At 32.5% G+C, this 14,720-nt stretch overlaps 1 protein-coding gene across 12 annotated transcripts in view; it reads left to right on the top strand.

The window, feature by feature from the left end:
* GPHN (gephyrin) overlaps nucleotides 1-14,720 on the top strand; it is a 641,743-nt gene that overhangs the window by 344,285 nt on the left and 282,738 nt on the right. For all 12 annotated transcript variants that reach the window (XM_044231062.1, XM_044231066.1, XM_044231068.1 and 9 more), the window contains one exon: nucleotides 6,062-6,156. In XM_044231062.1, coding sequence (XP_044086997.1) covers nucleotides 6,062-6,156 — 95 coding nt within the window. The remainder of the gene's footprint in view (nucleotides 1-6,061; nucleotides 6,157-14,720) is intronic.

Raw genomic sequence — 14,720 nt, 5'->3', positions numbered from 1 at the left:
AGTACTTAAATTTTTACTCTTTCTTTCATGTTTCCTCTGTACAATTAAACTTTCTCCTTTGATCTGTCATCATACCAAGATTTTATTTAAACACTCTGTAACTTTAACTGAAAAACAAAATGGGATTTTCTCCATTTTGAAGTTTTCTATGTCCAGGAGTGGAAAAAGATGTAAATAGTTAAGAAGGCTAAAAACTGAGGTAAATAAATAAATAAATAAATAAATAAGATCATATCTTCCAAGTAAAACTGAGATAACTACTTTCATTCCCTGGTTGCAACTTCTCCTGTTTAACAGTAGCCTTTAATCACTTAGTCACATGTTATGATACACCGATGTGTTATGATTGGTTGAAAGGTGTTTCCAACTAATTTAAAATTAACAAAAATTAACAAAATATGTAAGTGAATATTTTAATTAATTAGAATAAATTCAAGGCTGCCCTTAGAATAATGTGACTCTTCCTTTCTGCTCTGTTACTTTTTTTTTTTTTAAGATTTTATTTATTTATTTGACAGAGATCACAAGTAGGCAGTGAGACAGGCAAAGAGAGGGGGAAACAGGCTCCCTGCTCATGCAGGGCTAGATCCCAGGACCCTGAGATCATGACCTGAGCTGAAGGCAGAGGCTTAACCCACTGAGCCACCCAGGCTCTCCTGCTCTGTTTCTTAAATGAGAGAAAAAAGGAGTAGATTTATAGCTGGTGCTCCTTGAATATCTCTAGGAGTTAGTCATGTACAAGTTTTATCCATCATGTATAGTCCTGAGAAAAGAAATTTATTTAAGGTAGCTTCTTTGTACCAAAGGATAATTATAGAGGCAAGCTCTGAATGGTTAGTTTATTATAACTCTTCTTTAAAGTGTAAAATAAAATTAATGTGTTTGCCCTTTAATCAATAAATTAAGGAAAATTTAAGGCTGTCATTAAACTGCCTAATTTTTATCTAATTTACCTCCTCAGTAAGTCTATATTTACTCTAGTAAATACTATACACACACACACACACACACACACACACACACAAGACTCTTCACAGATATTTCAGTCTACTTTACAAAGCTGAATATAAGGTAATCATGAAGATTAGATAAGTGGCATTCCTTCCATCTGCAATGTTCTTTTCAAAGTGTGGTCCTCTGACCAGCATTACAAGCACAACCTGGAAACTTGTTAGAAATGTACATTTTGAGGCCCCAACCACTTTCTGATCAAAATCTCTGATCTCTGGGTGGGACCCAGCAGTCAGTGTTTAACAAGGCTTTTAGGAGATTCTGATGCATGCTCAACACTGGGAACCACTTCTCTCACCATGTACTACCTTGATAGAATAACATTATGAATAACATTATTAGTAACATTATTAGATGGCATTTCAAAGTTTAAGATTATTTAATCAGTAGAAGGCAGTGCAGTAATTGTTAGGACATTTTATTAAATTTATATAGTCAAGTAACAAGCATATAAGTATTAATATATAGATTATACTCTGTTGACAAAAATATGTCTAGAAAAATAAATAAAAGTGCTATACTAAGTGGTTTTTCAAATCACCATGAGTATAAGGAATTTTTCGCATTTACATTTAGCTAATATGTGTCCTGTACACATTTAAATATCATTGCCTGTTAGCACTAACATTTTTTAAGATTCTTTTCTTATGAAACTAAAATGGATCTAAATTTCATTGACAGGTTCTCTGGGCTATAAAATCATTGTTTATGACATGCTTTTTTTGCAATTTGAACAGTCTTTGAGTCACTTTTGGACTTTAATGTTACCTGGAAAGTGTCATTGATAAAAGAAAAAGATCACATTAAGTGATTTTCCATAGGCAGTTTCATAGTTTAGAAAGTATTTTATAACTTTCCTAGTTTAGAAAGTATTTAGAAGTTAAAGATGAAATGTTCTAAATCCAATTAAACCTTATTATTTTGAACTCCAGTGGTTCAGAAAAGGTTATATATGAAGTAGGAATATAAACTTCTGCTATTCCTCAAGGAAAAAAAGAATTTGATAAATAAATAATGAATAAGAAAGTTAGAAACAATTTTAAGCTAATTAAGAAAAAATTACAAAAAAAATTTCAGACTTTTAATGGCATTCTTTTTTGCCATTGATTATAAATACCCTACTGATAATGAATACATGTCATCTGTTCATTAACAGGTACAGATAAAACTGCATTTATTAAAACCATTCTATATTTCTATTTTCTAGGAATTTCGATAGTGTTTTCTCATTTTACTTTAGTTTAGTTTTTTAAAGATTTTATTTATTTACTTGACAGACAGAGATTACAAGTAGGCAGAGAGGCAGGCAGAGAGAGAGAGAGGAGGAAGCAGTCTCTGCTGAGCAGAGAGCCCGATGCGGGGCTTGATCCCAGGACCCTGGGACTATGACCTGAGCCAAAGGCAGAGCCTTTAACCCACTGAGCCACCCAGGCACCCCTCATTTTATTTTAAATTGAGTTTTATTCCCTTGCTTTTTGCCTTCTAGTTGTACCTTTTCATTTATAGCTTATAGACGTTTTTACCCAGCTCTTCCCCTCCTGTCCATCTTGCAATTCCAGCATTTCATTTGGTTGCTTATTGCCTTAGATCCAGTATTTCAGTATTCTACTCCCTATTCCCCACTTGCCAATGTGCTTACATTTAGGTTCTTGCTCTCCGTTCTCTTTCCCCTCATGTTTGCTTCTCAACCACTGTTTTCTAGGTTTGGTTTCTGGATTTTTGTATTGTTCCTGTTCTCTAACTGGTATAATCAAAACTGCAAGGATATAAGGAGACTTGGAAAGAAGAGGCATAAAGAGAATTGACATGTATTGAATGCCTATTCTATGCTAGGTGATTTAATTCTCATAAAATGTAGGTAGGTTTTATTATTATCTCCATTTTATTCATAAGTACACTGAAGCCCCAAGAGGTTAAATATTTTGTCCTAATTCACAGAGAAACTGAGTAATAGAACTGGGTTTCAAACCTATATTGGCTCATTTATTCATCCTTTTATTCAACAAATATGTATTGAGTATACATACTGTATGTTGGGCACTGTGCTAGGTGCTGCAACCCATTCAGCTCTTGTTCTCGTGAAGCTTAACTGTGTGCTGGCATTGTCTGACTTCACAGATGGTGATCTTTCTGTTATACCAAACAGCTTTAGAGGACAAGAAAATTAAAAAGGAAATAGGAGGGTTCTGGTGTTTTATGGAAATGCTATTTTTGATGTAGATGTAGATGTAAAAAAAAGATTATTTCATGCATTATTTAGAATACCTTATCAAAGAGGTTGATTTGTGTCTAGTCCTACAAAGAGTCTAACAATTTCAGCACTCACCACTGTAGACACTGGTGCCTTTTAATGGCATCACCACAGTACATACTTTCCTTTTATGTTCTCAAATAAAGAAAATTTGTGTCTATAGGCCCAAATTATCTAGAAGGTTCACCATTATTAATTGTACTCCCTAAATTATGTTTAGAAAAAGATGAAGACTTCTGTGTAAAGAATATTTTTTCATCCATCCACCCATCATCCATACAGTTATTAATACTCTGAAAAATATTTAGGATGGTTTGCCCAAATATGCAAAATACAACAGAACTTTTAATAAAATAAATGTGGGGAAATAAGGCAAGGAAAAATAAGATTAAATTAAACTGTATTCTATACTAGAAAGTGACCATAGATTTGTCTCTATTTTCAAGGGTAACTTGATTCACAAGCATTACAATTTTCTAGAAAGACCAAAACAAAAAAAAAAGTGGTGGCACAGAGCAGTACCAATCCTAGGTATGACACTTAAAGAAGTTTCTCCAATGGCTCTTCCTAAAGAGGATCACAGAGAAATGTGGTATATAATGGTCTCAAACACTTCCCGATACAAATATGAGTTTCACTGAACCGTTTTATTGGATCCACTTGCATACAGTAAAACAATTCTTTGGAAAGTGAGAAAAGGCATTCTAGGTAGACCACTGTGGCCCAACCAAATCTGATGATGTCTTTTAGAGAATCTATAGAAATTAGTGAATTGCATCTCTTGTAGGTAATTCTCATATTTAATTTGTCAATCGGGTTTTTCATGTAGTAGATGACACTGAATTTACACACTCTTAGAAATGTTTTATTCACGACTGTAACATCAATGCCTAGAATAATACCTAGTACATAGTAGATGCTTAATAAATATTTGTTGTATGGATGGTTAAATGTTGTTATTTGAAGTATCTATTTAAGTGAAAGACTTCTTCTCAGCTATTTTTATATTTTTTTCATTTGCCCTTGAATAAAGTGTGCTGATACACGTTGGAGTACATCATCTTTACGTGATCCCAAATTCACTAAATGTTGAACATTGTTTATGTGACTTTTTCAAGCCCTATTGAAAGAATTCTTTTAAGATTGTTCTCAGCAGTATTACAGGCTTGATTTTTTAGATGCTAAGATTTTACAGTCTCTTAAAAAAAGTTATAAACATCAATAAAGCAGTTTGTAATAAAGAAATAGTGTTTCAGGAGACCTCAAAATCATACCAGATAATTTTAATTTGGAAAACAATAGATTCTGTATAATGCTAGCTTGTCATTTCTTAGCTATATATTTAAATGAAAGGAATTAACTCCCAAACTTAGGAATTTAAGAATCTCTTAGAGAATTTAAAAACTTTCTATTTTTAAGGCAGGTTTTATTGAAAATCATAATGGTAGTGTTAAAATTTCCTTTAAAAAATTTTTTTTATTAACATATAATTTATTGCTTGCTGCAGGGGTACAGGTCTGTGAATCCTCAGTCTTACACAATTCCCAGCACTCCCCATAGCACATACCCTCCCCAAGATCCATCACCCAGCCACCCTATTCCTCCCCGCCCTGTGTTAGTATTTCTTTAGAATTTCTGCCATTGTTAAATTCTGCAATATGCTGGGATTCAGTGGACCAATAGATCACATTAATTCTGATAATTCTTTATTCTATATAATTATAAGGTATTAATAACTAATTTATATGCATCTGAAAAATTTATAAGATTGACCAGCATCTAACACATACTTGATGCGTTTTACTTTGCCAAATCCTTAACCTAAATTTGCCCAGAACTACAATCTTATTTAATACTGTCCTACTACTTCTAATAAAATACTTAAAAAATCAACCTTTCTCTATATTCCTCCATAATTTGCCTTTTATTTCATTTGTCTTTCTTCTTACTTACTGGAATAGTTTATTTTGCAAGCTTTCTTCTATATTGCTCCCAATTATTGTAAAATGTTAACATCTATAGTAATAGAGAATTAGGAATGGATTTGATCATGTATTTCACGCATAACTTTTAGCCTAAAGCATATCTTTACCATCACAATATAAATATATATCTATTTTGATTGACCTTTAGAAAATTAAATTTTCCTGTCTTCATTCTCTTATTTCAGGTTTAACCACACTTGTCTTGAGAATGCCCTATCTTAAAACTTGTGTTGTATAATGAAAGCCTATCACTTCATTGATTCTTTTTTAATATAACAAGATATGTAATTTGTATTGAAAATATAGAAGATGGTAACTTGAGTTTTCTTCTACCCAATACATGAGAAAGTTGACATGGTGACTTCCTGAGTTCACTTTAATGATTATATCATAAAATCATAGAGATGGGAGAGACACAAAATGATCTCAGGTTTTAGGGGGTAATTATTTCATAGGTAATGGTCAAAAAGTACCCTATTTCTTGCCCTATGAAAATCAGTTGAGCTATTATAGCAATCTAAGGCTACATCTTAAAATTTAGGTTATTAGATGAGACTTACATCAAAACCTCTGAATTATAAGAGATCAGAAGTGTCTGCTAATATATAAAGTTCCCTGGATATGCTGGTTCTCAGCTTTTATTCACTGGTCCCAAGGAACTGAGTCTTGATATCTTAAAAACAATGTTTGGAGAACTACAAAGTATGGTCTATAGGAAGCACGATTTATAATTATTTTTAAGTTAATTTTACTACTCTGCCTTCCTTCTTTTTGGCTACTTTCACTCAGTCTGCTATTTAATCTTTAATTTCAGGCCACAAAAGAAGTAATAGAACGGGAAGCGCCAGGGATGGCCCTGGCAATGCTGATGGGATCACTTAATGTTACACCTCTGGGCATGCTCTCTAGGTAAGAAAGTCATTAACATGTTGCAAAGAAAATTAATTCCATACCACTAATCACTACAATAGACTGATAAATGTAAGAAATTTCAGTCAATAACACTTAAATTTGCTCCCTTTTTTTCCCCAGAGTTAAGAGTCCTAGTATCCTATGTAGGTAAATCTTGACCATTTTCCTTCAAGTTTTTTTTTTTTTAAATATTATGTTTAAACTTTTAAAAAATATTATAATTTGCTAAAAGGTTCAGTCCTAACCCAAAGAGTTTAGTTTACTAAGATGTAAAATTATTTTTGTGTGTGATTATTTATAATCATCAGTTAATATTAATTAATTGTCATCAAATGCTAATTTAATAAAACAGAGGGTTTTTTTCAATAAGTTATTCTCATGTTAGCAATTTGTAAATAGGCATATTCATGTATGGTCATAAAAAGAAGATGCATTAATAATATATTGGTAGTATATTATGTTAGTATATTTAACACTATACCTTTATTGACATAGATGTTAACATCCATTCCCTATGTGATGTTATTGTTTTACTAACTGTTAGATTAAAATCTCCTTTAATAATTACAACATACATCATTTAAATTAAAGACCGACCTATCAACTCAGTGAGAATTTGTTGATTTAATGACCATTGAATAATGGGCAGTTGATCTAAATTTTAGCAAGCTAAAAATACACAGCAACTTTATAATTGCATGGTTTCATAATCATTATGTATAACCATTTATTCATCCTGTGTGCAATATGAATACAAAACTAAGTATATCTAATAACACATGGAATATGAATCATAATGCTTTTTCTGTTACTTAGACAGGGTTTATATCCCATTAATAGCAGACACTTGAAGCACAACTACAGGAAAATGTGAATTGGTCATTAGTTACTATATTCTTTTTGCTGTTACAGGTACTATAACATTTAATTTAAGTAAGAGCAAGAAATAATTACAATAGCATGTAGAAATTTTAAATTTAAAAGTCCATGCTGATCTTTAAGGAACTTACATTGATTCTTTCATGCTGTTCTGTTCTTTTCTTTTTTTTTTTTTTGTAAGTTTTTTTTTTTTTTCAGAGAGTATAGTGGGAAAGGGCACAGAAAGAAGGAGAGAGAGACACAAGCAGACTCCATGCTGAGCACAGAGCCCAACGTGGGGCTTGATCTCATGACCCTGAGATCACAGCTGAGCCAAAAGTGAGAGTTGACTGCTCTACTCAGATGCCCCATGCTTCACTTTTTTTAATACTTATATTACCTATATTTCTGAGATCAAGGGTCACATTTGATCCCTTTTCTCTATGGAATTAAGTAGTGCCTTTGAACATAAAAGAACTCTTTCTTGGCATGCAAGGATATAATCAAGAAAAAATTGAACTTCATCTCTTTTTGTAATAAAAATCTAATTCAGCAAACGTAATAATACTCTGTTTGCTAGGCCCCATATTAACCATCAGGGGATAGAAAGAAAATTAAGACATGGTCCTCACCTTAAGAATCCCACAGTTTAGCTGGAGAAATCATTCTTTGCAGCTGTTAAAGTAACTCTTTAGAGCTTTCTTAATCCAGTATAGAAATAGCACTTTTTGTTTTCTTGAAAGATTTTCCTGGATTAATTCCTCTTCTCCCTTCCGAATCCACATAATGGCTGAGGACTGGACTGCTGAGTGAATGGAAAATTAATCAGCAGGAGTTGATTCTAAGTACTTTGGAATAAGTCCATCATCTTTATGCCGAAGGCTTTGAAAATTAAAGTAAATATACAACATGGTAACAGATTCTTTTGGCTTTTTTTTTCTGTTCATTGCTGACTAAACTCAGAGTTTATTTACAAATTTAAAGCAGAGAGAGTAGTCTATGTGAGTTATGCATAAGAAATTGAATATTTTCCCAAATGTTCATTTTTTTGTGAACATTTTCTAGGTCTTTTTAAAAATTACTGTTTTAAAACAGCCATGATTATATCGATGCCTCCTTTCTACAGCATTTTCTCCTTGTATGTACTTTGGGCTTTGTACATGCTCCTATTATAGCACATGCTGTATTTGTAATTATGTACTTATTTGTATCACCTAATTTGTATGAAATCCCTAAGAACAGGAACTTTTCTCTTATTCATTTTTATATCCTCAGATTCCAAAACAACTGACACATAGTAAGAACTCAAAAAAGGTTTATTGTTATAATTACTGTTGATAAATCAGTGTTTCATCCTAATTCTATAGAATTTTTTTCAAAGTAATATATCAAAATTGTTACCTTGCCTTCCTATTTTTATCTCTAGAGAGTAGCATTAAATAAAAATATTTTTTTAATTACTAAATCTGTTTAAAATGGTTTTCATCTTTGTGATGAAATATCCTCCAGTTTTTTTTGTGCAAGTCAGTTATAAGATAGTATCAAGTAATAGTTAAGATCATCTTCTCTGAAGCCAGACTGCTTGGGTTCCATTCTGGCTCTACTATTTACTGGCTACTTAACATTTTTTAGGGATTTTTCCCTCATCTACATATGAGGATGTTAATAGTACTAACATTTTTTGTTTAGGTGAATTCATATAAATTGCTTAGAACAACAACTAATTCATAAGTCTTATTTAAGTGTTGATCACTGTTGTGTTGTTATTGGCTGAGAGCAAGTCTGCTGACATAACCTTCTAATAACTTTCCTTCTTCTGGAAATATCTTTTACCTTTACCTATTTTATCTTCATTTCTGAAGGATATTTTCACTAGATACAGAATTCTAGATTGGCTGTCATTTTCTTTCAGCACTTTAAAAAATATTTTTCCACTGTCTTCTGGCTTTGTGTCTCCTAACAAATTTAAGTGATTCACAGAAAGCAATGCTAACAGGGAAGGTTATAGCTGTAAATGGATTAAGAAAGAAAACCCTTCTTTTTTACATTGAAAAAAAAATCTCATGAGATGCTTGGGTGGCTCAGTTGGTTAAGCATCTGCCTTTGGGGCAGGTCATGATCCCAGAGTCCTAGGATTGATTCCCGCACTGGGCTCCTTGCTCAGTGGGGAGCCTGCTTCTTGCTCTGCCTGTCACTCCCCCTTTCTTGTGCTCACTTGCTCGCTCTCTCTCTGACAAATAAATAAAAGCCTTAAAAAAAAAAAAAAAAGGATCTCAGAAACAACTACATAATATTAAAATTTAAGGAACTTGACAAGAAAAAAATTAAATCCAAAGCTAGCAGATGGAAGAAAATAATAAAGATTAAGGCAGAAATAAATAAAATAGAAATGGAAAAATAATAAAGAAAAATCAGTTTAAATATTGACTCTGAAAAGATCAACAAAACTGAAATTTTTAGCTATATTGACCAAATAAAAAAGGAGATGGACTCAAATTACTAAACTCAGAATAAAAAATGAGGACATTACTGCCAACTCTATAGAGATAAAAAGGACTATAAGAGAATACGATGAACAACTGTATGTGAATAAATTGGATACCCTAGATAAAATGGAAAAATTCCTACAAACACAAAACCTACTCAGATAGAATCAGAAAAAAATAGAAAATCCATATAGATCTGTAATTAATAATGAGATTGATTCAGTAATCAAAAACTTAACCTACAAATAAAATGACTGTACTAGATGGCTTCACTGGAGAACTATACCACACATTTAAAGGAAAACGGTCACCATTCCTTCTCAGACTCTTCCAAAAAATGGAAAAAAAAGGAAATACTTCTTAACTAATTCTATGGGATCAGCATTGCCTTGATACCAAAGCCCAACAAAGAACTACAAGAAAACTATAGACCAGTATCCTTTACAAACATTGATGTAAAAATCTTCAACAAAATGCTAGCAAAACAAATTCAGCAGTTTATTAAAAGGAATATATACCATGAGCAAGTGAAATATATCACTAGAATGCAAAGATGGTTTCAACATATGAAAAGCAATCAATGAAATATACCACGTACAAAAAGAGCATTTGACAAAAATTCAGCATGTTTTCATATTAATGAAACTCAGTAAACTGGGAATAGAAGGAAACTGCCTTAACATAATTAAGTCTTATATTTAAAAAACATACAGTTAACATCATAATGGTGAGAGACAATACTTTTGCTCCAAAGTAAGAATAAGAGCAGGATGCACACTTTTGCTACTTTCATTAAACATACTATTAGAAATTATAGCCAAAATATTAGGCAGGAAAAAGAAATAAAGGGTCTAAATTGGGAAGGGAGAAGTAAATTTACCTGTTTGTTTTTATCTTATTTGTAGAAAACCTAACAATTCTACACACACACACATACACACACTCTCTCTCTCTCTTTCTCTCTCTCATATACACACACCCAATTAGAACCAATACATATATTCAGCAGAGTTAAAGATATTTAATCAATATGCAAAAATCAGTTGTGTTCCCGTTCATAACAATGAAAGATGCAAAAAGGAAATTTTGAAAGCAATTCAACCTAATATTGCATCAGAAAGAATAAAATGCTTAGTAATTAACTTAATCAAGGACGTGAGAGCTGTGTACACTGAAAACTAAAATTTTGCTGACAGAAATTAAGGAAGATTTAAATGAATGGACGTAAGTTCCTTGTTTATGGTTTGGAAAACAATATTGTTAAGATGTCAATACTATCCAAAGCAATTTGCAGATTTAATTCAATCCCTATCAAAACACAGCAACAGAACTTTTTGCAGAAATAGAAAAATCCATCCTAAAATTTATATGGACTCTCTAGGGGCCCCAAAGAGACAAAACAACCTTGGAAAAAACAACAAAGCAGGAAGACTCCTGCTCCCTGATACCAAACTGACTGCAAGGTTACAATAATCAAAAAAGTTGTACTAGCATTAAGTCAGATTTTTAGGCCAATGGAATAGAATAGAGAAGCCAGAAATAAACTTTTTCCTATAAGGTCAAATGACTTTTGAGAAGGGTACAAAGACAACTCAGTAAGGATAAAGACAGTCTTCAACAAATGATACTGGGAGAACTGGATATCCATTGGCAAAAGAATGAAGTTTCCCCCTTACCTAACAAAATATACTAAAATCAACTCAAAATGTATCAAAGACCTAAATGTAAGAACTAAAATTATAAAACTCATAGACAAAAAAACATTAGGAAAAGCTTCATGACATTAGTATTGGCACTGGTTTTCTAGAATATGACACCAGCATTACTGGCAACAACAAAAAAGAGGCTCTTAATTGAACTTTATCAGCATTAAAACCTTTGTGCCTCAAAGGACACTATCAACAAAGTAAAATGGCAAAATGGGAGAAAGCATTTACAAATCATATATCTGATAAGGATTTAATATCCAAAATATATAAAGAACTCCCACACAAAAAAAACCCAATTTAAAAATGAATAAATATTTCTCCAAAAAAGATATACAAGTGGCCAATAAGCACATGAAAAGGTGTTCAACAACACTAATCATTGGAGATATGTTAATCAAAACCACAATGAGATACTATCCCACACCCATGAGGATAGCTGTTATAAACAAACAAGTGTTGGTAAGATTGTGGAAAAATTGGAACACTGTGCATTGCTGGTGAGAAAGTAAAATGATAAAGCCATTGTTCAAAGCATTATTGCAGTTTTTCAAAAAAAATTAAAAAGAATTACCATATGGTGAAGTAATTCCACTTCTTGGTATACACCCAAAGCAACTGAAAGCAGAGACTTGAAAAGATCCTTATATACCAGTGTTCTTAGTGGCGTTATTCACAATAGCAAAAACGTGGAAGCTACTTAAAGTCCATTGACAGATGAATGGTTAAGCAAAATGTGTTATACACATACAATGGAATATTAGCCTTAAAAATGAATGAGCTGCTAATATATGACACAAAATGGATGAATCTTGGACACATGCTGAGTGAAATAAGCCAGACATAAAAAGGACAAATTTTCATTTCCCTCATACCACACTAATGAGGTATCTAGAATAGCCAAATACATAGAAAGTAGAACATGGTTACCAGGAGCTGGAAGGGTAGAACAGGAAGTTATTGTTTAATGGGCACAGAGTATCAGTATAGCATGACAAAAAAGTTCTGGAGATGGACAGTGATGATGGTTGCACAATAACTTTAATATCATTAAGCCAATGAACTATGCACTTAAAATTAACTAACGTGATACATTTTATGGTGTGTGTATTTTATCACAAGTTTTAAAAAAATACTTTAGGATAGGAAATACAACATACACAGCATGTACATTTTCTTGGGTCAGTTCTACAAAACTTCAGATACAACATCCAGATTCAAAATCAGAGGAATTACACCAGGTTACAAAAGACAAGTGAGACAGACTTAGGGTGAATGACCACCTTCAGGCAGAGAAGCTGACACCTTTCCTCACCCAGCGAGTATAGTTTGCTATATATTAGCCCCATAAGAGTTTTATCATAGTTGAGACCCATTCATCATGAGTCATATAATACCCAACCTGAATAATATGTTTCAGGTTCCTTACGGTATCTTCAGATCCTTGCACAGAGCATAGCAATTCTATGCAGTTTTGATTCATTTACAGATCATAACATCTAGAGCACAGGATCAGCTCCATGTATTTTTTAAGAATGATCCTTCAAGTGTCTCCTCGGCCTTGAAAGCTTTGGAAGGGAGTTAAGTCCAGCTGTTGTCCCTTCTATATCATAACCTTGTGATGGCTCATGTTGTGACTACTTGTGCAGTATGAAAAGTATCAAACAAGGGAAAATTCAAAGTAGCTTTGGGTTGAAAATGTCCTAAGCAATTGACAGAAGTAAGTCATCTCTCAAGGGATTCTGCTTCAAATTAGACCTCACAGATTTCTCAGAGAGAAAATTCTAAGGAAGTTATAAGATACCCCCCCCCAAAAAAGTGACAAAACTCAAGGTATCATAAGAAATGAGAGAGTACAGATGTTTTTCATTTTTTCTATGATGCATTTTGTGTTAACTTTTGAGAAGGATGTAAAGTCTGGATCTAGATTTCATTTTATTGCATGTAGATGTCCAGTTGTTCCAGTAACCATTTGTTGAAAAGACTGTTTTTGCGCTGTTATATTGCTTCTGCTACTTTGTCAAAAAAAAAATCAGTTGACTATATTTAAGTGTGTCTACATTTCTGGGCTCTCTATTCTCTTCCATTCATTTATTTGCCGTTTTTTTCACCAAGACTACACTATATTGATTACTATAACTTTATATTAAGAATTGGAGTCTGTTAACTATAAGTCCTCTAACTTCATTCTGTTTCAGTGTTGTGTTGACTCTTTTGAATCTGTTGCCTCTTCATAGAAACTTCAGAATCAGTCTATAGATATCCATTAAATAATTTGCTGGAATTTTTGTTCAAAATGCCGTGGAATCTACAGATCAAGCTGAGAAGAACTGACATTCTGACAATATTCAGTCTTCTTATTCATGAACATGGGATAGGAGCTTTCTTTAGTTCTTTGTTGATTTCACTGAGTGATAGTTTTCCTCATATAACTATTATACAGATTTCTTTTAGATTATGTGTTTTTCATTTGAGGACTACTAATGTAACTAGTATCATCTTTTAATTTCAAGTTTCAGTTGTTTCTTGCTGGTGTATAGGAAAATGATTGGCTTTTGTATATTAACTTTGTATTCTGCAACCCTACTAAAATCACTTATTAGTTCCAGAAGGTTTTTTTTATTGATGATTATTTCGATTTTTTTTACATAGTTGACCCATGTCATCTATAAACAAAGGCAGTTCTGTTTTTTTCCTTCCCAGTTTGTATACCTTTTATTTCCTTTTCTTGTCCTATTGCATTAGCTAAAATTTCCAGTACAGTGTTGAAAAGGAGTGGTGAGAGGGGATACCATACATAATCTTACTAAAAAAGCTTTGAGTTTCTCACCATTAAGTAATATGTTACCTGTAGGTTTTTATAGGTATTTTTTTTAATCACGTTAAGGACTTTTCCCTTGTGTCCACACTATTTCTAGTTTACTGAATTTTTATCACAAATGGGTCTAGGATTTTGTAAAACGCTTGATCTGCACCTATTAATATGATCATGTGACTTTTCTTTCTTTGCCTGTGATGAAAAATATTAGTTGATTTTGAAATGTTGAACCTGCCATGCATATCCAGAATTAATCCTACTTGGTCACAGTGTATAATTTTTTTTACACATTATTGGATTCAATATGCTAATATTTTGTTGAGGATTTTTGCAGACATTGGTGTGTAGCTTTGTGGTTTTTTCTTCCATTGTCTTTGCTTTATTTGGCCTTAGGGTAATACCAGCCTAATAGAATGAGTTTAGAAGTATTTCCTCTGCATCTTCTTTAAGAGATTATAGAGAATTGAGGCGATTTCTTCCTTAAATGTTTGGTAGAATTCACTATGGATACATCCAAGTCTGGTGCTTCCTGTTTGGAAGATTATTAATCTTTGACTTAATTTCCTGAATAGAAGTTAATAGGCCTATCTAGATTGTCTTTTTCTTCTTATGTGAGTATTGGAAGATTGGATTTTTTAAAATAATGATCCATTTCATCTAGGTTATCAAATTTACAGGTATGGAGTTGTTCAA

Source organism: Neovison vison, chromosome 13 (assembly GCF_020171115.1).
Source record: "Neovison vison isolate M4711 chromosome 13, ASM_NN_V1, whole genome shotgun sequence".
Classification (NCBI taxonomy): domain Eukaryota; kingdom Metazoa; phylum Chordata; class Mammalia; order Carnivora; family Mustelidae; genus Neogale; species Neogale vison.
This window is presented reverse-complemented; position numbering and strand designations above follow the sequence as displayed.